At 39.0% G+C, this 23,849-nt stretch overlaps 3 protein-coding genes across 4 annotated transcripts; 2 read left to right on the top strand and 1 right to left on the bottom strand.

The window, feature by feature from the left end:
* Positions 1–3,184: 3,184 nt before the first annotated feature.
* Positions 3,185–4,345, top strand: LOC121786117 (transcription factor ILI3-like). The gene is made up of 2 exons (XM_042184654.1): positions 3,185–3,324; positions 4,068–4,345. The coding sequence occupies exons 1-2, from the start codon at positions 3,211–3,213 to the stop codon at positions 4,221–4,223; spliced, it is 270 nt and encodes an 89-aa protein (XP_042040588.1). The 5' UTR covers positions 3,185–3,210; the 3' UTR covers positions 4,224–4,345.
* Positions 4,346–4,758: 413 nt separating this feature from the next.
* On the bottom strand, positions 4,759–7,543 carry LOC121786116. Its single transcript, XM_042184653.1, has 5 exons — positions 7,446–7,543; positions 7,138–7,365; positions 6,045–6,126; positions 5,290–5,368; positions 4,759–5,194 (listed from the first exon to the last, which is right to left on the bottom strand). The coding sequence occupies exons 1-5, from the start codon at positions 7,470–7,472 to the stop codon at positions 5,137–5,139; spliced, it is 474 nt and encodes a 157-aa protein (XP_042040587.1). The 5' UTR covers positions 7,473–7,543; the 3' UTR covers positions 4,759–5,136.
* A 2,087-nt stretch (positions 7,544–9,630) lies between these two features.
* Positions 9,631–12,620, top strand: LOC121786115. Of its 2 annotated transcripts, none has more exons than XM_042184651.1 (2): positions 9,631–9,932; positions 11,957–12,620. In XM_042184651.1, exons 1-2 carry the CDS (start codon positions 9,752–9,754, stop codon positions 12,574–12,576), a joined length of 801 nt encoding a protein of 266 aa, XP_042040585.1. In that variant the 5' UTR covers positions 9,631–9,751; the 3' UTR covers positions 12,577–12,620. The 2 variants fall into 2 exon arrangements, with proteins under 2 accessions (XP_042040585.1, XP_042040586.1); XM_042184652.1 differs by having other exon boundaries at positions 9,631–9,936; positions 11,961–12,620.
* The last annotated feature ends 11,229 nt before the right edge of the window (positions 12,621–23,849 follow it).

Below are 23,849 nucleotides of genomic sequence, written 5' to 3'. Positions count from 1 at the left end.
ACATCTTAAGAGAAAAATAAGGTATATGTATATTTTATTTTTTAAAATTATTTTATGATTTAAGATATATGTAACTTGGCAAAAAGAACAAATAAAACACACGTGTTTTAGTGGTAATGATTCTTGATTGGTGCAAATATGAATGAAATAATATGGAGTACCCCTCTGTCCTACAAAAGATATCACACTTGTGGGACGACACTAGATTTTGAGAGGTTTTATTTTGTGTGTTAAATGGTGAAAAAATATATTTTTTATATTAATATGAAAATTGACTTTTTCTAAAAATGAAAGTGTGATATCTTTTATGAGACAAATTAAAAAGGAAAGTGTGACATCTATTATGGGACGAAAGGAGTAATAAATACTCATAATATAGTTGAAATAGATGTGGCGGTATCAAGTCATATCACTTATATCAGCTCCCACAAATAAATAATACTCTCCCAAGGAAGATGACCCATTTTTTGGACGACATGAGAATTTTATGCAATTTAATCTTATATTTTGAGTATGGAGAATAAAGTAAGAATGATGGAATAAAGAAAATACAGATGTATTTATTTTTAGTAATGAGTCATCTTGATTGGGACAAATTAAAAAGGAAAGTGTTATTTTCACTGGGACGTAGAGAGCACTTCTAACTCATTTTCCACGAGTCGGCCCTTAACAACAACACATTAAATTAATTACGCAAATTAATTAGTGGCTTTATGACTATATGACTTTAGAGGGATTACATAAGTAGTTGCACCTAATTAGTTGTAAAATATCACGACTCTTTTTCAAATCTATTGGCTTCATTATCGTTTCATCTTTTTCTTGAAAAATTGAATCTCCAATTTCCCTCTAAAAGGGTACAGTGTTGGTATAGTTATTCGATTTATGTCAACTTCTACAGTACTAATCCAAAAGAAGAAAAATGCAACACGTACACAGCCATTTTCACGTATTTGTAATTAAACCATGATTGATACATTCCACCACACCACAGCCGTTCCTTCTCATTTACGCAGCTGGCAATTTTATTGAGTCTTCCAAATTTTGTACAAATAAAAATCCAATGGTTCGGATATATTGCTATATAGTGTGTCTAAACTAATCATACATAATAGTAATAAATTTCTCAAATTACATGCGATTATAATGGCTTAATGCTGCATTAGATTATCTACCTTTCATTTGTAAATTAATTGAAGCTTTTAGTGTTTTTTTTATATTCAGATGGATCATAATTAAACGTCACCCAAAATCATAAATACAACAATACATTGTTCGAAAACTCTAGCTAGAAATCAAGAAAATAAAAAATTCTACAAATATTTGAGTATATTCCCCCACCGGGTTTTGATCTATGCAAAACTACATTTAAATACAGAAACGCAGAACAAAATCATACGTAGGATATTTTTAGGTCATTGTTAATCTATTTTTAGGTCATTCTAACAAAGGATGACATAAAATGGTCTTAACATGACATCAAGCTCAAATTTTATAATATGACCCAAAACTGCTTAATAATGACCTTCTGTGGTTTTGGTTAATTGTTGACCTTTAAATCATATAATCCTGGGGCCAAGATTTGGGTTGCATTTCTGGATTTAGATGTATTCTTATTTGGATCAATCTCCCCTATTCCCCCTATCTCTAAACTTCACATAAAATACATGCAACTACAATGCAAACATAGTGATTTCTTAAATATTTTGTACGTCAATGTTTCACAATAGTGATCACAAACATCCAAATAATTTGATGATGAGAGCATATTATTCTATTCATACCCTTGACTGGAAGATTATAACCATATTTAAAGTAGACAAAACTCAAATGTCAATTAATAATCTACTAATATGAGGCAACCTGATCAACTCCAAAAACACATTTCCCATAATCAGACAATTAATTCCCAACAGCCTAATGAAAATGAGGGACATGGTATCTTTCTGGTGGCAAGTAGAAACTAGAAACCTCTTCTGCTAATCCCATGTAGCCAACCACAAGCCAGCACGTGTCCCACCCCTCTTCTAATTTGTGCACGTTTATTTTAGAGCATCCGCAATAGCGGACGTCAGGGCAGATGTCCGCTATTGCGTCAAAAACGACGGACGTGGACGTCGGCGACGGACGAGAGGTCGCCCGTCGATTTCCGCGGACGTCCGAATTTTTGATTTTTTTTAAAAAAACTCTATATATACGGCTCGTTGCAAACTCTATATATACGGTTTTTTTTAAAACTCTAACGCATGTATTATCGTCGAAAATGAAGACCAAAAACAAAAACATATCAAGGCATAACATGTACTTTGTTTGAATCGTTTTTTGGTTTGGGATGAGTTTTTTTTTTAACTATGTATTTTTTTAATTTAAATATGTATGTTTTTTTTAAATAAAATGGTTGCATTTTTCTCATATTCGTGTCAAAATTTTAATTCCGTAAAATTGCATATTTGTGAATTTTGATTATTGTGGATGTCCGTGAGGATGTCCGCTATTATGCAGTGGGATGTCCTTATGACGTGGCAGTGCTGTAGGATGCCCTTATGATGTGGCAGGAGGTGTTTTGGGATGTCCGCCGGGACATCCGTCCCTATTATAGATGCTCTTACATCTCCCTCCCAAATTTTGTAGTTTAACCTAGGGTTTTCATTTAATACAACATTAATATTTCTAGTAAAATTATAGAGTGCATGTTTTGCAAGTTAAAAGAAAAATGCAAATGATGTCAATTGACCTAACTTTTATTCAATTTTAAAAAATAGTGCAAATTATATGTGCCTCAAACCCTAAAACGAATTTATATGGGTCAATTGACCAAGCTGGTAAAAATTTATAGGATTTAATCATAAAATCAATTGATAATAGGAAGAGTACAAGAGATTTATATAATAGTTTCAATTCTTTCTTTGCATCAGTCTGAAATATTGTTATACGGAGTATTTATTTTTCTTTTATTTACCAATACATACATGTATAGAATTAGTTTGATGATTAAAATAATAAAATTCTATGTCGAGGGGCAAAAAAAGGATGCAATGAATCATTGTAGCAATGGTTAGTTAGAGAGATGGGCCCCGGGTGCTAATAAATTTTATGTAATTTATTTTGTTGAAAGCCAATTAATTAATTTGTTTCCTATATAAGGAGGTGGTGTTCTCCTCAAGCTTCAACAGTAACACTTAGTGCGTGTTGTATGTGTGAGAAAGAGTGATGTCGAGCAGAAGAGGAAGTGCTTCAAAACTCACAGAAGATGAGGTGAATGACCTCATCTTCAAACTACAGGCATCTTTGCCACATGAATCTAACTCAACATCTAATAAAAAGGTGAGTTTACTTATCTACTAGTATCACTATTTGGTTGTTTCTGTGTTTGTTTGATTTATTTTTATTATTATCAGAAATTTATATAAAAGTAGGACTTCTTTAAAACATTGTTCCTCTTTGGAAGACGCATTGAAATCTTGTCTTGCATAAAAATGGGACATACTCACTTAAATTCTAAATCAATTAGTACAAATCTTTATTTGGTAAAATGAATATGAAATTGAATTTAAAGAATTGTGCACGTGCACATACTCACTTAATACACACATTGCGCTTGTGCACACAAAATACAAACTACATGCACACACAATACACACCCACTGGCATACATAACACACACTGCACATACACACTCATTGTATACATATACTACTACAATACAACAAACACCCAATCACTCATTGTATACACACACAGCACCAATGTGTATTTACGTAAACTAAAAAAGAGCACTATGCCCTCAAAATTGAAGAGAAATTAAAATAAGAGATAATAATATAGAAGAGACTCTCCTCTATATTATTCTCTCTCTTACTTTACTTTCTCTCCACTTTAACTATTTATTACTTATCATTTTTCTAAAACACGTACGAAAAAGAAAGGGGTCATCTTAACAAGGACATGGGGAGTAATAAACATGATGTGGGTCTATTTTGACACAAATTAACTTAAACATAAGCTCTGCATGCAGAGCATATATTTAATGTTAATATTAGTTTGGGAGTGATTTGGTGAAATTTCAGAGATCGGCATCAAAGATATTGGAAAGGACATGCATTTATATAAAGAAACTACAGAAAGAGGTGGATGATCTAAGTGATGTCCTTTCTAAACGTTTGGCTTCTGGAGATATCAATGCCGCTGATGCAGAACTCATTGCCACACTTCTACAACTCTAATCATCTTTTAAATTAATATTTTACCTATATATATTCCTACTCCTAGACTCGCAATTTTATGATTGATAGATAAAACTACTACTTTCTAGTAGTAATAAATAATACTAGTACTATTGTAGACTTGTAGTAGCCTTGGATATGATGTGGATGCAATGATAGTATCGTATTTGACGATCAAACACAACTCAATTGGCAAGACAATGGTAACATAGATAGTATATTTTTAACTTGTTAGTACCGAATTAAATAAATATGAGTGTTAAATAACTATAATACGATTAAAAGCAAATGGTAAGCTTTCTTGGCTTTCATAAAGTTGCAGGCGGATTGAACATAGGACAAAAGAAGCCTGAATATTTATTATACCAAAAAAGCAACTGATGTACGTGGAAGAAATGAGAGGGGCTCCCCTCTCATAAACTGACCAAACATATTCAAATCGTCTTTTTAATAAGCAATAATCAGCAATTAATGCAATACTCAATGGCCCAGGCATATTGTCTCATGGAAGGATGGTGTGTCGAACCAATCACAGTTGCAAAAACCACTTCTCTCATTTTTTTCTGTTTCTACAATTGTCATTGGTAAGACACTATATTTTTGGACCATTGAATTTTTTTTTTACTCCAGAGACTACAGCTTTATAAATGAATACTACTATACAATAAAAATCACCCCTCAACTACAATAATTTGCATTTCTTCAAAAGCAAAAAGTTTAGACTACTTAATTCTAGAAGCAGCCATGGATTATAGTTAGAAGCCTATGATCAAACTCTAACTGCATTGAAGTTGTTAAGACCCTAAACTAGTACTACTACGAATTAGCACGAAGTCATGAACAGCAAAACAGGATCTGTGTTGTAGGTAGACAGACAAGCGTTCATCATCATAAAGCCATAAGTGTGAGATGCTTACTGGTTTTCTTGTTTCCCAAAGAGTGGTATTAGTTGTTTCTCCAGCTCAATTAAACTGAATCAGAAACACATGCAATCAAGTATAGGTGTTAGTAACAGAAAAAGATAGCGTGTTCCATATCCAGGTAAAGAACTCGGTGATTTACTTACATCTCATATTTGTGGAGAGCCTCACTGCGTTTCGCTTTGTAAAGCTCGCTGTCTTTAGGAATATTGCTCAAGTTATTTCCTGTTAAACTAGAATGTCATTTCAACCATGAACATCATTCAAGGAAATAAAAAGATCAACTGCACCTATGTGAGGAAGTTATTAGTTGGATTATGAACAAACAAAAGTGGAATTGGATCATGAACAAACAAAAAAAACAAAGATTATAGATAATGCATAAGATGTCCAAGAGTAAATAGCACACGAAGCTAAACTGAAGGAAAGTGAACATGTAAAAAAAGGTACCTATGTATTATCACGTACAAACTTGGGCAAATGCAGTAGCATAAGATATGGGTCCCAAAAATTATAGCAGATTGCTTGAAGTAGGAAGGAAGTAGAGCACCGGAGTTTAAAAGGTTCTAATACTCCCTCCGTCCCATAAAAATATGGGCATTGGGTGTGGCACGGGAATTAAGATAAAATTGGTAAAGTAAGAGAGAAGAGGAGAATGGTAGTTAAAGTAGAGTTAGTGGATAGTGGGACCTACATATTTAAATGATATAACTTTTCAAAAATGGAATGCACATATTTTTGTGGGACGGACGAAAATGGAAAGTGCACATATTTTTATGGGACGGAGGGAGTATTATATAACAGCAATGATGAGAGATCTACCTAAATGGCTGCTGGCTATACAAATCAATGCATAAATTCATGACAAGTTTGTTTTTTTAATGTAAAGTAAATAGATTACCAGTAAAATGAGGTGAAGAAGGAGTTTTGAATTCAGAATTCTGATCAACATTTGAAGGAGGTAGTTTAGCAACAATAAGTCCCTGCTTTTTAAACAAAGAGTAAATCTCACTTCCAGATATATTGTTATTTATAGATTCATACAGCTGAGCAAGTGAATCTCAGAAGAAAACCAAATAAAACGTAAATCAGGATCAAGAGCAGATATCCAAAGAGTTAGTCATATGATCATCTGAAGCAAAGAAAGCAGGCAACTGGTGTCAAAATACAATATACTTCTTCTAAAAGAACTATACATCGCAACAGTATTCTACACGCATCATCCTTCAGTACAGTGCCTAACTTTCTCAGGTCAAATTTGTGTTCCAGTAACATTAACCACAATCCTTACTGTGAAATATCCAAACATTAAACTGGCATTGTTAGCCTATGCAGTTAGGCTCCATTAACCACAATCCTTACTGTGACATACAGCCAAAAGCAGAGTCTTTAGGAAAAACAATCAAACAAGGAGAAAGAAAAGTTCAACATTGCTTAAACCAGGCCTCTCTTTGCATGTTAATCCTCAATGTAGAATTTGAACTAAACTGTTGTGGTAGAACCAACAATATGCAGCTAAGCCATTCAATAGATTTTTCTCCTACATTTGATCTTCAGTTTAGTGCCTTTATTTCTATTTCCTATATGTAGTATCCTATAACAGCATCAGAGTGCAGGTGATAACCACAATGACAAGCCTTGCACAAGTAACAACCAATCCTAACAATATCGAATAAGAAACATAGGAACTTTCATTCAAGACGATGAATAATAATTATCCCTAGATGAGAGAACCATTCAAACAGTAGAACTAAAATACAAAGAAATGATTATCTTGAGAATTATTTTTGGTTATACTTTCACAGCATCCATTTACATATGAATTAATTTGTGCAAACTTTTAAAACTCTTTAAATTGAGTTTTATCCAATTTATAACTGCATACTTCACCAATTTACACAAATTTTACATAGATAAGCCACAAACCTCATATCGCACAATTACACTTGGGGAAAACTGATAATTTTAAAGAAGAAATGCAGAAAAATAGTAACCTGTTTCTCGTTGCGCTTGAGGATTTTGACATGGCATTTCTTAATGTAGTGCATCAAATGGTAGCGCGAATGCCTAGCGTACAAATCATCTCGGATTTCAGGGTTCGCCGTGAGCCAATCGACGACGTCCTTGGACTTAATCAGCTCATCTGTGTCGAGCGATTCCAGCCATGAGTAAACCGGCTTCCACTGGTCAGTTCGCTGGAATCTATGATCGTACACCTTTTCCTGCTCATCGAGATATCAATTTCAGATAGTATATAGCTCAGAATAAGTGAGGTGTGGAGATTTTCTGCGTGTGAATTTACCATAGATTGAGGTTCATTGACGTTCATTTTTCTGGTGCACGGAATTGAAATTCGACTACAGAAGGCGGCGGCGGCGGTACTACTAATTCGAATTCGCTCTATTTTTCATTATTTTATTACTTTAGATCCAGAAAGAAATCATAAAAGTAATTTTAAATTAATGAAATTTGAAAATAATTATTGGGCTTTTCTCATAGATGGTTGGGCCTGTGTAGAATGGGCTGGGCCTCTTACATCATCTCTCATCCCAGCATTGCATTGGTTGAATCCTATCCAATGACATTCTTGTGATTGGATGAGATTGATGACTACGATGATTGTAGAAACTAAGAAAATTTATGGCCATTAATAGCATTTGGTTGATTGATCCAAGGCCAAGGGAATAATATCCTTCATTCATGATTTCTTTCTTATGCTTATTACTATACCAATGGCCGATTCTGATTCTCACAATTTCACCATGCTCTTTGAATCACGTAAAATCTTATCAGTGTGAGAGTCAACAAGTTAAATTTATATCTCCAACCTAATCTTCACCCGTTGTTTCAGAAAATACTTAACACCTACTCAATCACATAATTGACTTAACACATGTATGAACTCAACTGCATTAATATTTTCAGTTCCATAAAAATAAATTTTTTTCTATTTGATCTATCCTACAAAATTTGTTCACTTTTATTTTTTATAAGGTTTTCTCTCCTACATTCTCTTCTACTAACAATATTATCATTACTCTTTTTTTTCTCAAATATTTTACTAATCTTATACTAAAACTCGTGTCGTCTCTAAAATCCTTATTTTTATTGGATGAAGAGAGTAATATAGAGTACTCCATATCACACATATGTGACTATGTCATTTGTCGGCTTTAATTATATAGTTTTCGTTATTTAAATGTATTTTATTGTTTATATAGTACAAATGAATCGGAAATCATATTTACGGACGGATTGAATAGAAAGGCGGGACTCTTATTGGGGATGGAGGGAGTATAACATAACAATAATTTTTTTAAAAAGAGGGAACATCTTTTTTAGTACATCAACTATCTCAAATGAGTAAATTTGGTCCTTAACATTTCATAATATCTTTTAAGGTACATCAACTATAAGTTAATATCAATTCAACTACTTTTTGGCTATTTCCAATATTTTCATGACCAAAGTACCCTTAAGGCCATGAAGGGCAATTCAATATATTTACCCTCTCATTTTCATTAAAGTATGTAATTTGTGGTAGTTGATGTACCAAAAAAGATGTTCCCTCTAATTTTAATTTCAAAATAAAAATATCTTAATGATATTAATATTTTATTGGTATTAATTATTTATGTTTAGTTTTACTTATTTGTAATATTTTAAATCATTGTACTATATTTAATATTAATAGTGAAATAACTTAGATATAAATATATGTAAACATTATACTTATACAATATTTGTATATAAAAGAGTTCAATTTATTAGATGGAATATTAATTTTTCAATCTTACAACTATACATAGAATATGTTATTTTTAAGTGCAATACAAAATTGATGATTAAAAATAAATTAAAATTTATTAACATACATAGAATCTTAAATAATTCAAAGAGCTAAGTTTTATTTTATCTACTCTTATGTAGTAATTATAGTCTTAAAAAAATTAGTTGAAATTATCAATAATCAATTTAATAAAAAAGACAATCTTAGTTGAATATATGATTAATTTAAATTATGATTATTTACTTAAATAAAAAATCAATGGTTGCTATCAATTGTTTAATATCACAATGTATGTCTTAATATTATCATCAGACCATTTACAACATCATGAAAACTGTTCATAGTTCTCATATATATTCCCTTGACTATTCGTGAATCATATTTTTTCTATTTTATTAAATTTTTATTTCAATGTAGTATATATTAATTATGATTAACTTAAATTTTCAGTTTAATAAAATTATGAGATTCATTAAAATAAAATATTTATCTTAGTTTTATCTAAATAATTGAGAATGTAACCATATAAAAGTATTAACTAGCACTAGAAAGTAATATCATAATATTCAAATAAGGTATGGTATATATTAATAATAATAGTTAATGTACTGTAAAAAGAGAAAAGATGTTCCGTCTTTTAAAAAATAAAAATGGCAATTTTAAAGGAAGAAGTGTGGTCTATATTTTAGCGTGAAAGTAGTTGTGAATAGCTCATGGAAAGTGTAAGGAAAAAGTCTGCGTCAACAAGCTGATTAGTATATACTCCTACATATATGGAGACTCACAGATTACTAGTATATCGCAGGTGATCGATTTCGATGGAATCCTCAAGCCCTAACACTTCAAATTCAAAGAGCAGCCTTATCTCGCATGAAGAAGACGCAAACATATTATCATTCCGCCGAAGAAACAAGATTCTAATCCTCTCACTGCTCTTCTTAATAATCTTATTAGCACTAACCTTATCCGCCTTAATCATCCACCTCATGCGCCTGCGCCCTAAGAGCGTCCACTATAGTAGGACGCGGCTATAGCCGCGTCTTGGGGGCGGTGGGCGGCGGTGGACACGCCCAATAGCCCCGCCCCAGTTATTTGTCCATAGCCCCAATTTTTTATCTATAGCCCCAAAATTCTATTTCCGCCACTATAGTGGACAACTCCAATAGCCCCAAAATTTTATAATCAACTTTCATTTTATAATATATCAAGTAATTATTAACAAATTTATCGGGCTCTAATTAGTGGATTAAGAAAGGCCGACTATACGAATTAAAAATAAAAATAAAAATAAAAATAAAAATACAAATACAAATACAATACAATACAAATTAAAATTAGAATTACACACTAAATTAAAATTAAAATCACACACTACATTGAATCTAGTACAAATCACTACCAAGTTTACACAACGCCACTACCTCCCCTACGTGCCCATACTTCTTCAATCAAATCGGCCTGCAGTGTGTTATGTGATGTGGTCCTGCGCATATCAGCGAAGCGTTGGATCAAATATTCATTGCTCCGTGGTACGCCCATCTGGATCGGCGCGGAGGCGACACCGTGACTTGTACTTGCACCCTCTTCCGGCGCCCATCGCTCTGCCGCAAATCCTTCATCTTCTATTATCATATTATGCAATATGATACATGCTAACATAATATTCGCGACATCATCTTCGTGCCAAACTCGTGCCGGACACCGTATAATAGCCCACCACGATTGGAGGACACCAAAAGCCCGCTCAACGTCCTTCCTAGCACTCTCTTGTTTGCGCGCAAAATATTGTTTCTTCGGTCCTATCGGTTGGCGGACAGTCTTCACGAATACGGGCCACCGCGGATATATTCCACCTGCCAAATAGTAGCCCCTACTATACTGCGTACTGTTGGCTACGAAGCTGATTTCTGGCCCCTCCCCCGGCACTCCTCGTTGAAGAGAGGCGACGACTGAAGAACATTGATGTCGTTGTTCGAACCTGCCACGCCGAAATACGCATGCCAGATCTTCAGACGGTAGTCTGCCACGACTTCCAGTATCATCGTTGGATGTTTGCTTTTGAATCCAGTAGTGAACTGGCCTTTCCATGCCACAGGGCAGTTCCTCCACTCCCAATGCATGCAATCGATGCTTCCTAACATTCCGGGGAAGCCGTGCACCGACCCGTGCATATCAAGTAGGCGCTGACACTCATCCGGGTTGGGCTTCCGTAGAAACTCCCCACCGAAAATTTCTCGGATCCCCTTACAGAACTGCCTAAGCACCGTGAGGCTAGTCGTCTCACCCATCTGTAGGTATTCATCGAACATGTCCGCTGGTCCAGCGTAGGCAAGCTGTCGGATTGCAGCGGTGCACTTCTGTTGTGTGGACAGCCCGATCCGGCCAAACGCATCACGCCGGAGGGTGAAGCACCAGTAACGCTCCGCCAAATTCGTCGCTATATAGTTGAACAGCCGCTGCGACATCCTGAATCTCCGGCGGAATATCTCGGGTGGATAACGGGGGTTATCCACGAAGTAATCATACATTAAACGTTGGTGAGCACCGACGTGGTCTCGTGGGATTGTCCGCCGATGAGTAATGGTGCGAGGGATCGGATCCTCCGCATCCTCCGCCTCCTCCGCCAAACGGGCCGCTACATCCTGTTGCACCTGTTGAATCAGAGCATTCCAGTTGTCTCTCCACAAATTGTTCATTTCCGACCCCAAATTGTAGTGAGAGAAATTTGTATAGATGTTGTGTTTGAATGGTGTGAAAATAATGAATGGAGTGAGGTGTATTTATAGGTGAATTGAAATATAAAAAAAAATAAAAATTTCGCGCCGAATAGCCGCAGCTTCTTCCTCGTTACACTATAGGCGCGGCTATAGCTCCATCGCCGCGTCCTCGCCCCGCACGCGGCTATCCCGCGTCTGCCGCCTCCCTCCCCCCTCGCCGCGTCCACCTCCGGGGCGGACAACTCCGCCGCTATAAGGCGCCCCGCTTCCGCCCCAAACGCGGCCGGGCGTGTTATAGTGGATGCTCTAACGGTTCCTCCCCTCGCGACAAGCCTCACATCAATCAAGCGCTGAGAGCGTTTTGCTACTCCTCCGACGCTCCGGCGTGTATTCGCGCCGTTCAACCCCTCATCCGCCACAAATTAGTCACAGATCCGAATCAGATCTTCGGTCTCTCTCTCCAAGCAGCAGCCGACGATCTCCAGCGCTTGATCGGTTCAATTGCGTTCAACAACTGCTCCGAATCGCTGCGCGATGCGCTGGACCAGATCCGGTCCCCGCTGGCAGCGATCGAGGCCGATCCGTTCGTGCAGACGAGGACCGACGAGCAGAGGGCGGAGATGATGAAGCGGATCGCGGCGGCGGAGGAGGATGTGGACACGTGTCTGGATGATTTGGGGAAAATTGGAGAGGCGGCGGAGCTGGTGAAGGTGAAGGTGTACTTGAACGGCGCCGGAGATTTTCTGATCGACTACGCGAGGGCGGTGCGGACGGCCGCGCGATTGCAGATGTTTGAGGCGTATAACGATGATCGGTGGAGGAGGATAATCATGAATGATTATGTGTTTCTGGGTGTAATCCAGTGGGTTTTTGTTGTTGGATTGTTTTGCGCTCTGTTTAGAATTAAGCCTCGCCCAAAATTTTGATTGTATTTAGTATTTTGAAATGTGAATTCGTTTTAGTATGTGAATTTTAATTGTTCTCTTCAAATTCTTGGAAATTAAGCAGGGAGAGTGCATATATACGTAATCATGTTGTCAAGGATGTGCACTATACTATTAAAAACTTGCTGTCAGTAAATCATATATTAGTATATTTGTGATTATAAATCATACATAGAACTAATTTTATCTTTTATTTGAAACATTTCGTATCTATTATATCAAGATTATATTGTATAAGGGGTTTTATTTCTAGCAATAGTCATCTCATACGAGACAAGCTAAGAAAGAAAATGGATCATCTTCGCAGAGGCAATATGTATTACAATATCTCATTATTATCTCATCTATCAAATTAAATGTTGACTATATATAATGCCATGGTATACCTAGACTCTTCTTGCATGGGAGTTCGAGACCTTCGCCTCTCCCATTTCCATTTATGTGGCGTTAAAGTGACACTTACAAGACTTGATTGAAAGATACTCGCTTCGCTCTTAAATATGATCTTCATTTGACTTAACACATATTTTAAGAAATATAAAAATAAGTAGATGGAAAAATAATTAATAAATATGAATATTAATTTTAGCCTGTACTAATAAAATTTGATTTAATGACTTAATATAATGTGAGACTTATTTCTCATTTATAATGAAAATAAAAACGGATTCTTATTGTGAAATACTCCAACCAAACACGGTCCTCAGCAAAATTAATGGAATAAGCATTATTCTAAATTGAAAATAATAACTGCATTAAAGAAATTGTCCAGAAGCAGGCAGCCATTCTTGACAATCAAATGATACCTTGTGACACGAAATTGCCTCCAAGTCCAACGTCTTACATAAGTCTTCTAATCTACTACCAGGCCACATTAAAGGTCATATTTAACATGGATGCAGATGTTAAAAAATGTAAAAAAAAATGAATTGAATAAGTTAGTGAGTTATGAGTCTCACTTATATATATTAGTTTACAATAAAATGTGAATGAAATTAGTTGGTGAAATGTGTGGTCTACTTTAAAAATAAAGCGTAACTATTATTATAGGACATATAAAAAATGGCAAAAATAAGACACTTTAAGTGAGATGGAGGTAGTAATTGTACTACTCCCTCCGTCCCGGGCTACTCGCTCCTTTCCTTTTCGGCACGGAGATTAAGGAATGCGTGTATAGGAAAGTAAAAAATGACGGCTGTAGGTGAAATTTTTTACTAAAAATGGAAAGAGTGCAAGTAACTTGGGACGCCCAAAAAGGAAATAAGTGCGAGTAGCTTGGGACGGACGGAGGGAGTATTAATTATTGTATACGTACATTTATTGGCGGTGCGGGTCCGACCGTCCGACAGTTGACTTAAAAGTAGCCAAACAAACTTTCCACATGATTTACCAAAAAAAAAAATCCATTTATAAACCCAAACAAGAACCCTGAATAAGAAAAAAAAGAAAATTATCCCCAAAAACATGACTGATGAAACAAGGTTGAGCATCTCCACACAAGAAACCCCTCTTCTCCAAAACAATCCATCCCAAGATTCACAACAACCATATCCCAAAATCAAGAACCTCAAAGCCAAAATCGTGTTCCTTTTGCGCATCTTAATCGTTCTAATCGCAGGCATCCTCATCCTCTACTTCATCTACAGCAAGAACCGGAAAAGGCCCGAACCCCTCAGCCCCTACGAATCGGGCCTCTCCGATTACTACTGCCACCTCACTCCCCACCCCAAACTATGCAACGCCTCCATGTCCTCCGTTACCAATGCCACGGCCCTCCAGCCCGACCCGGCCCTCCTCTTCGCCACGTCCCTTCAACTCGCCATCACCCAGCTCAACCACACCACCGCTTCCATAGCCAACGCTTCACGACCCGGGCCGGGCCTGTCCACGTGTGAGACTCTGATACGAGACTCGCTGAGCCGACTCAATGGATCGGCAGGGCTTGATTTTTTCTCTTACGGATTGGTCAAGGATGAAGTCCAAGGCGTGATGAGGAGTAATATTGGTAAGTGTTTATTGGCGTTGCGTGGGGTTGAGGGAGTGGAGGAAGTGAAATTGGGAGTGGAGCAAGGAAGGAAGCTGTGCGACAACTTCATCTCGCTTTTCCATAAGAGAATGGTTGTCATTAATGATTTTTACACTCGTTTGATTTATGTCGAGGATGAGGGCTATAATTTTATTTTTAGTTACTTTTTTGGTTATAATAGGTTCTACTGGTACGGTATTGATTATGGGTTTTTGGTTGGTTTGTATAGCGTCATGTACTTGTTCATAGCGTTGCTATACTTCTTGTTCTGGCAATAGCAATTCATGTCAGCTTCAAGTCGTGGCTTTTGAGGTGGGAAGAAATTAATATTACTCCTACTATACGGGTACTTATTTTCTAGTTAATGTTCATGTCCATTTCATTTTTCAAGGAGCTTAATTTCATACTAAGATGCTAACTAGTGATTAGTGCTTGTATAATAGGGGGACAATACAACTAAATTAATCTCGGAAGTGAGCTCCTAATTCCTTTCTATTCATAAAGATTAAAGATCCATTTTTGGTGCCTGGTTACATTAAATTTTTCAATTAACAACTACCCCCAGGCTGGCACAAACTAGAGAAAATACTCTTTGACTTCGTCAACGCATACACATGTTGCCTAAATATGCTTACGAAAATTAAATTAAATATAATTTCGAAAATTTTCTATAATTAAGATGACTATTTCATTTTTAAACATAGAGTAACTTTTTTAGAATTACGTAATATTGTCGTTACTATGCTATAACTCGCCAAAATGTTCTTCCTTTTACGCATCCTCGCCATCCTCATCCTCGCCATCCTCATCCTCTACTACACCTACAGCAAGAACCGGAAAAAACCCGAACCGCCCAGCCTTTATGCTTGGGGCCTCTCTGATTACTACTGCCACCTCACTCCCCACCCCAAACTATGCAACGACTCCATGTCCTTCGTCACCAATGCCACAGCCCGACCCGACCCGACCCGGCCCTCCTCTTCGCCACGTCCCTCACCACCCAGCTCAACCACACCGCCGCTTCCATAGCCAGAGCCCGGGAGGCATCCAACGCTTCCCTGGCTGGCCCCGGGCTCTCCACGTGCCAAACTCTGATAGGCAGCTCGTTGAGTCGTCTCAATGCTTCGTTCGGGTCTATATGCTCGAACCGTTCCTTTACGAGGAGCGCCTAGCGATCACCGATGAAGTTGAAATTGTGATCAAGAACAATAGTGGTGAATGTTTATTGGCATTGAGTGAAATTGATGGAGTGGAGCAAGTGAGAATGGGAGTGGAGAAAGGAAGAAAGCTCTTGGTAAATTACATCTCGCTTTTCCAAAGGAGGCAGTGTTAGAAGTAATCGCCAAGTTGATCAAGCTGCGGATCACAGTCGTAATGGCCAAGTTGATCAAGCTGCGGATCATGGCCGTAATGGCCAAGTTGATCTAGCTGTAGATCATGGCCGTAATGGCCAAGTTGATCAAGCTGTGGATCATGGTCTCAAGCCACTGGGCCTCACTGTGCGTTGCTTGGATGTGAATTAGACAAATAGGATTAAAGCACGTGTTGTGCGAGAAGAGCCAATGGTTAACCTCACACGAGCTGAAGCCGAGGACAAGCCAAACAAGACAGCTAAGATGGAGGACCACATTTGTATTTGGAGAGACATGGTGATGCGTGGATTAAAGAAGAAGGGAGTGTGTCAGAGTTAGTTTTGATTAATGTTGTTAAAGTATGATTAGTCTTGTACTATGTAGATTAAGGAGAGATTCTAGATTATTCCAAAATGGAGTATATGTAACCAGATCTGGCTGTAAGTTCCAATTAATGAAAATTCTCTGAGTATTTGCCTCTATTGTACAGTTGGAAATTAGATATGTGTCTTGACTCGTGTAAAGAAAGGTTATTTCAATCTGAAATTAAGGGAATGCTAAAATAGCTCAATAACTTTTGTAATTTTTCATTGAAAAAACTATTTTTAGAATTTTAAATTTCTTTTACTTTGATGAATGATGATAGATACGACAAGTCAATATAGAGTTAGGTTTTATAACCAAATTTTATATAGGTTGTTTGATTTGCCGTTTTATTATTACTACATGAGGTCATTTTAAAGACTCATAAAAAATTGTAATTTACAAAATAAACACATTTAAAATCTATGTTAAATTTTTTTCTTGACCTAACCTGCAAAGTAAACAGACGTTGGGGTTAGAGTAGAGTATGTAGCCAAAAGGCCCAGTCAACCCATTATCTCATTTATACACGTAGTTGTGGAAAATATGAAAATAACAAAGTGAATGGGACAGTATAATTTTGAGTGACGGGGTCCACACTGCAATACTTGACTTTTATGCATTCCTAATTAATTGGTTATTGGTAAATGGTTGACGTTGACCCACTTTACAAATATATTTTCTTTTAATATATTTTGAGTTATAGTACTACTCCATAAGATAGTGGAGTATTCCGTATGAATATATAAAAAATATACTTACCACAAAAGTTATACTCGGCATTAACTATTCATATAGGAAAATAGAAGAGAGAAAACCATACGAAAGAGAAAGAGAAAGAGAAAGAGAAAGAGAGGAGAAAGATAGGGAAGAGTACGATACAGATAAATTTGTGCCAATTTCAGAAAAAATACCACATTAACAGTGCAGTCTCTATATTAGATGGTGATGGTGATGGTGATGGTGATGGTGATATATTAGAGCATCTGTAACGCGTCGGGCTGGGCCGCAAATCGCTAGTCCCGGCCCGTCCCATGCGTTACACGGAGGCGAGTCACGGCCCAGGCCGGTCCCGGGGCCGCATTCCCGGCCTGGTGAGCATCCCGCGTCCCGGCCCGGGACAGGGTTCCACGGTGACGGGCCGCATGTCCCGCGGCCCGGCCCAGCGTTACACTCTCTTCGGGCCGGGCCGCAAATCCAATTTTTTTTAATTCGATGTCTATAAATACGAGCTTGCGTTCCATCCATTTCAATCCCGCGTTCCATTTCAATACTCTATTATACACTTTGTTTCGGCGCCAATGGATTGGTTCAACAGCGATCAACGTGAGATGGAGGAGTTCGTTACCGTCGTCGCAACCATCGCAGACACAACCTAGTCCGGGAGTCGGTAGCAACGTCGACATTACAACGTCTTGTATTTCAAATTTGCTTCGTCTAGTAATGTAATGTTAATTTCTAATGAACAATGCATTTTCCCGGTTTCAATTGTTCAACGAATTGCGTTTACGAGTTAAATAGGTTGGGGTTGTGAATAGTGTCATTTATTAGTTGCGGCCCGGGCCGCAACCTGCAGGGTTACAGCAGTTGGGGCCTGGGCCGCAACTATAGAGGAATGATGACGTGGAGGGGACTTGGGGCCGGAAATGGGGACGGGTTAATGATGCCCTTAGACATAAAATTAGACATCCAAAGTATAAATTTGAAAAAGATTTTTATAAATGGAGAATTCAAAATACAATAAAAAATCCTAAGGTCATTCGCAACGATGTCACTTATCCGTCCTTAAATTACTATTCATGGGCCCAACTGTACTTTTTTACTCAATCTCTTAACTAAGGGACGTAACCTGCAACCCTCCATCTCTTATCCGTTCCTTAAATTCTATTCATTCAATTTTATTTTTTATTTTTATTTCCAACAAATTCAATTAATAAAAACACATTTCATTAAAAATAAAATAAAATTACAACATAAAATAAAAATACAACTTAGAATTTAAAAAAATAAAAAACACATAATTAAAATCATAAAAAAATAAAAATTACATAATTTAAAATACAATTTTATAGAAAATAAAAAAACTACCCCGTCAGCGAATCATCCCCCGAAGGCGGCGGAGGTGCACTGAAGCAACCTGGAGGCGGAATACCAAGTTGTCTTGCCATAAACTCAATTCCGGCAAGATAGGCTTGGTATTGGGGAGGCGTCATGCGGGAAGTGCCTGCCGTTGTGGCAGTCATGTACATGGACATTACGGAGTTCGAGGGTGCCCCCGAGCCAGAGCCAGCCTGGCTTGATTCGGCTCGGCCTCTTCTCCCTCTAGCCGCCTTCGTCACATTTCTCCTTTGCTGCCGACGGCGCCCACGGGAGGACCCCCCAGCATCGTTTGTCGTGCCCTCAACCTCCTGCGAGGCAAACTCGCCTGCGACGCTGCCCGAACCGCCCTCCCTAGACGAGTATTGGCCACCCGCCGTGTGCTTCATGCGCTTCGAGGTCGAGCCCGAGCTGGACCTCACACCGCCGGCCCACCTTTCGTCGTCTTTGACGACCTCCCAAACATCGACATATTTGAATTGTTTTTTGGTGTCGTCAAAGTAGACTCGCAAAGCCGACCACAGAATGTCGGCTCCCGTGGCTCCGCTTTGGTAATGAGCCGTTTCATTCTTGTAGATGACGTAGAATTTTTTGACCTCTCCGTCGACTCAGTCAAAGTGAGCGCGGAGCATCTTATATGTGCGGCGGCGGGACCCCTTCGGCTTAATCTCGTGGTAGGCCTCAGTGACCTTTTCCTAGAAGCACTTCCGGGGTTGTTGATTCCCGACAATGGGATCGTACGATACGCTGATCCAGGCGTTGTACACCGCCAGCGTTTCTTTGGGGCCGTACGGATGCCGACCTAGATCCTCCTCCTCGTCTGCCTCCGCCCTGGAGCTTCCACCGCCTCGGCCTCCTCCAACGCCTCGGCCTTCTTTCGGAGTGGGTTCAATGGAATAATCCTCCTGAATCTGGGATAATCCCTGCGAATACCTCGGGGCGGAGGGACGGGCGTATGCATCCACATCAAAATGGGGTGGTTGGTACCCCCGGCGTCGACGAACCCTGGGTGCCCGGCGTTGACGAACCCTGGGTGCCCGGCGTCGACGAACCGGAACCACCACCTAGGACATTGTACATGCCCCCAGTCGCCGAACGCGTTGATGTCGAACCCGCCAGAGCCGCCACCGCCAGCGTTTCCGTCGCCAGACATTTTGTGATGAGAGGTTAGATGAAAATTGGAGAGGAAATGAAGATGATTTGAGAAGAATAGATGTGTATTTGTGTGTGAAATGAGGATGAATTAGGAGTATTTATAGAGTAAAAAATAAAAAAAGGAAAAACGGTGATATAACGGTAATATCACCGTTTTTCACTTTTTATTTTTATTTTTTATTTAATTCTAATTTAAAAAAAATAATTTATTGCGTCAACGTGACGATGTCCACTCGCTGGCCGGCGAGTGGGCGTCACGCATGGCGAGACATCTCGTCATTCGTCGACATGGAGGGACGGAACGCGGAGCGGGCTGGGGACGAGATGGGGCGCTGCAACGTGTCACGCCGGAGTCTCGTCCCTTAGTGACGGAATATGGGCCACCCGCGTGACGCGTTGCGGGTGGTGGCCTAATGGTTGACGAGGAATGATGACCATACAAAATTCTTAAATCCGCATCTCCTTGTTACTTCTCTCATTCTCTCTCATGCATTCTTCCCAACTCTCTCTCTCTCTCAGTCTCACACTCTCACTCATCAATGGAAGCGGGGAAAAGCACTCAAATGCAATTGGACTTAGCAGCATACCGCAATAGATACAATAGACTCCTCCTCGCATTCAAATTGTTCTTCATCTCCCTAACCCTAATCACACTCGCCATAATCACCTACTTAATCAAATCAGAGTCCTCCTCCTCCTCCTCCTCCTCCTCACATCAAATCTACAATCCCATCGCCGCTAACGAATCCGAAGCGTTCAGTCTCAGCCTCCAAAGCGCCGCTCAACAGCTAGGACGCGCCGCTTCCTTAACCAATTCCGCCTCGTGCCGCCAAAGGCTGAAGATCGGAACGCTCAATCTCCGGGAGGCAATCCGGATTTCGCCGAAGCCGAGCGGAAAGCAGCGCGCTCAGATGGAGAATTGGATCGTCGCGGTTGAGGAAAGCATAGATTCGTGCCTTGATGATGATCAATCGGACGACAAAGTGAGGGCGGCGCTGATCAGAGCGGCGGCGGATCTGAGAGACAGAGGCGATTTTCTCGTGAGGCGCCGCGCCAAAATGTGGAGGGGGTTGTGGAAAAGCGTGGGTGATGTGATTCTGGAGAATATGATCGTTTTGTGTGCTTGTGGTTTGCAGATGCTATTCATATTTTTCTTGTATTGGACTATAGTTAAATCCCCCTGATCTTTGAATACACGTTGTACGAGTATATTTTGATTTTGGAGAAAAAGCCCTTCGCTTTTTACCGGCGTTACTCTGTTTATGTTATAATTATAGGGTTACTAAATTATTCTTCCTCCATCCATTAAGTCTGAAATATTTAGAAATTTTAGCGTTATTTTTTTGAGTTAATAATAGAAAGTAAAGTAAGAGATGAAAAAGTATAAATATAGTTATTTCTATTTTAGAAAATGTTTTATTTTTAATGAGACAATTCAAAAAGGAAAACATTTCATTTTTATTGAGACATAAGGAGTATTCTAATTTTGTCTATTCTATAAAAATAGTCTATTTTATTTTTAATTTTATTTTTCAGTGATAATACTTCAATCACTTTTCTTTTTTATTTTTCACCTTCTTACCATTGTCCAAATACATATCAAAACTAATACTGCATCCATCTCTTAAAAAATAGATGACATTTGAAACATCACGGGTTTTAACGCACGATTAGCAAAGTAAGAGAGATAGAAAAAAATTATTGAAATATTGAAAGCAGAGAATGAGACTCACCTTATTAGAGATAAAAAGTTTCCTTATATAGAACTGGTATATTTTTAGGGGACATCCTAAAATAGCAAATGTTGTCGATTTTTATGTGACGGAGGGAATATTTCTTTTCTTCTTTCATAGTTGAACACTTCTTCTTAACACGAAGTTTTAAAAAATGAATATTTAGTGTGTTAAATAAATAAATAATAAAAAAATAAAATAAGAAAGAATAAAGTAAAATAAAAAATAAGGCAGAAACTAGAAAAATGACTATGGCCGCTTCGATGTGTATTTAATTGGTATCTCAAGCAGCCAAATCAAATGGAGTATTGTATAAAACAATTTTTTTTTGACATTTAGATTTTATGTATGTGATGTTTTTATTTTTAAAAATGTTACTATCATTTTAAGTGTTATATTTTAAAAAAATGAGTCAATTTAAATGAGACTGGTTAACCAAGTAATATCAATAATTTGATACTCAATTGACAAAAGCTAGACATAGCAATCCCAGCCTTCCTACAACCTTTCTCAACATCCACCCCAATACCAAAGCAAAACTATGATATCCCCCTTCCTTATGCACACAATTGAAATTTCATTTTCTCACAATGATGGAGTACGTACTAAACAAGCCCAACAGCAGTAAAGCCCAAGACAGAGTATCAGTTCGGCATGACTAAAGAGTATCAGTCCGGCGTGACTAAAGAGTTCAGTTCGGCACAACCAAAGAGTTCGGCCCCAGCCTACAACTCGGTGAAAGCCAAACTCATCAAGCTCTGCTCTCAGGTCGGCATCAAGCTCTACTCTCAGATCGGCAAAAGCTGCTCGGCAATAATTCAGCAGTTCGGTCTCAGTATTCGACCGAACTAGGAGATAGTGGACTCATGCAAGATTTCCACCTCCACTACACCGACGATCTATTTAGTGGTGTCAAGCAGTCATTAACTCATGCAGGATAGTGGACCCATGCAAGGTCGCCACGATCTCCACGACATCCACTACCTAATAAATGCTGCATGCCACGATCTTGGTTCACTGTATAAATAGAACCTAGGTCAGATAGATAAGGTCTTCTTCTTCGGTTAAATTCTAAAAAGCTCTCTAGAGAGAATATCATAAAACAGGCCAGTGTTGTAAGCTGTAATTCGCAGATCAAGCAATACAAACCTGCCCCCGTTTCTCCCCGTGGACGTAGATTTACCTCAGTAAATCGAACCACGTAAAATTCTCTGTGTTGATCTTCATTTATTTCCTGCATTTACAAACATCAAAAATTCGCCGCTTCATCACTGGCGCCGTCTGTGGGAAACAGAGAACCAAATTTGTGATAAAGCGAGTTTTTGATCCTCTTCTACCAAAAAAATGCATACCAGATCACATAACACCCGTGCCTCCGTCCGTGATAACCATGAGGAAGCTAATCCAGCAGCCCATAGGCCTGGAAAGCAGCCTCGTGAAAAATCTACTTCCAGTTCTCACGGAGAAGGAGCAAGCCGCTCAAAAGGTCCACACACCGAGTCTTCCCAGCAGCCTGATTTGAACGAGGCTGTCAAGCTGTTCTTGGCCGAGAAGCAGGAGGAGTTCTTAACCTTCCTGCAGAAGAGCCAACAGTCGGAGAAGACAACAGCGGATTCTCCCTCCTCATCCAGACATGAAAGTCACTACCGCAGTAGTGACGTGTCTTCCAGGAGAAAGAATCCTCAACCTCAACATGCTCCTGCTCCTCCTCGGTACCGGAACCACAGGAGAACTCCATCTCCTCCGTACCGAAGAGATGTCGGGTTCGCCATGTACGGAGCATTAAAGACTCCGTTCTCGGACGATATCACCCGAACTCCTTTGCCGCGGAACTACCGGACACCGTCAATGACTTATGACGGGCTGGAGGATCCTCATGACTTCCTGGGACGCTATCAATATAATATGGCGAACCAGGGTCTCAATGAGGTCCACATGTGCAAGCTGTTCCCCGAGCTGCTCATCGGGAACGCCAGAAGGTGGTTCGACAGCCTTCCTCAAGGCAGCATCAGATCCTACCGAGATCTCATGGATGCTTTCCACAGGAGGTTCTTTCAGAAAGCGGAAGCCCGAATCACTTCGGCTCAGCTGCTTTCTATACGTCAAGGTCGCGACGAAAAGATCAGCGACTTCCTGACGAGATTCCATAAGGAATGCCTACAAGTAGATAATCTCAATGATCTACTTATCATCTCGGCATTCCAAAATGGAATCCTGCCCGGAGCTCTCTACAGAAAGCTCGTGGAGTGCGGTCCGCAAACAGCTCAAGAAATGTGGGACATTGCGGACCAGTTTTCTCGTGCGGATGAGGCAGACCGTCGAAAACGGTCGTTAGACAGCTCATCCCAAGGAGACAAAAGGAAGCCCGATCAAAGCGACCAGGTGCTTCCTCGCCGAACTCCTTTTGAAAGAATTCAAAGGGCACCGGTACAAGGCAGATTGGGGCCACGTCTCAATCCTGAGAAGCCGCCCGCTCAGTTCGTACCACTGAACAAGTCAAGAGCGGAAATTTTCGAACTACATTCCGAT

The sequence above is a fragment of the Salvia splendens genome, chromosome 22, assembly GCF_004379255.2.
Source record: "Salvia splendens isolate huo1 chromosome 22, SspV2, whole genome shotgun sequence".
Classification (NCBI taxonomy): domain Eukaryota; kingdom Viridiplantae; phylum Streptophyta; class Magnoliopsida; order Lamiales; family Lamiaceae; genus Salvia; species Salvia splendens.
The sequence above is the reverse complement of the archived record's forward strand: the minus strand, read 5'-3'. Positions and strand labels throughout refer to the sequence as shown.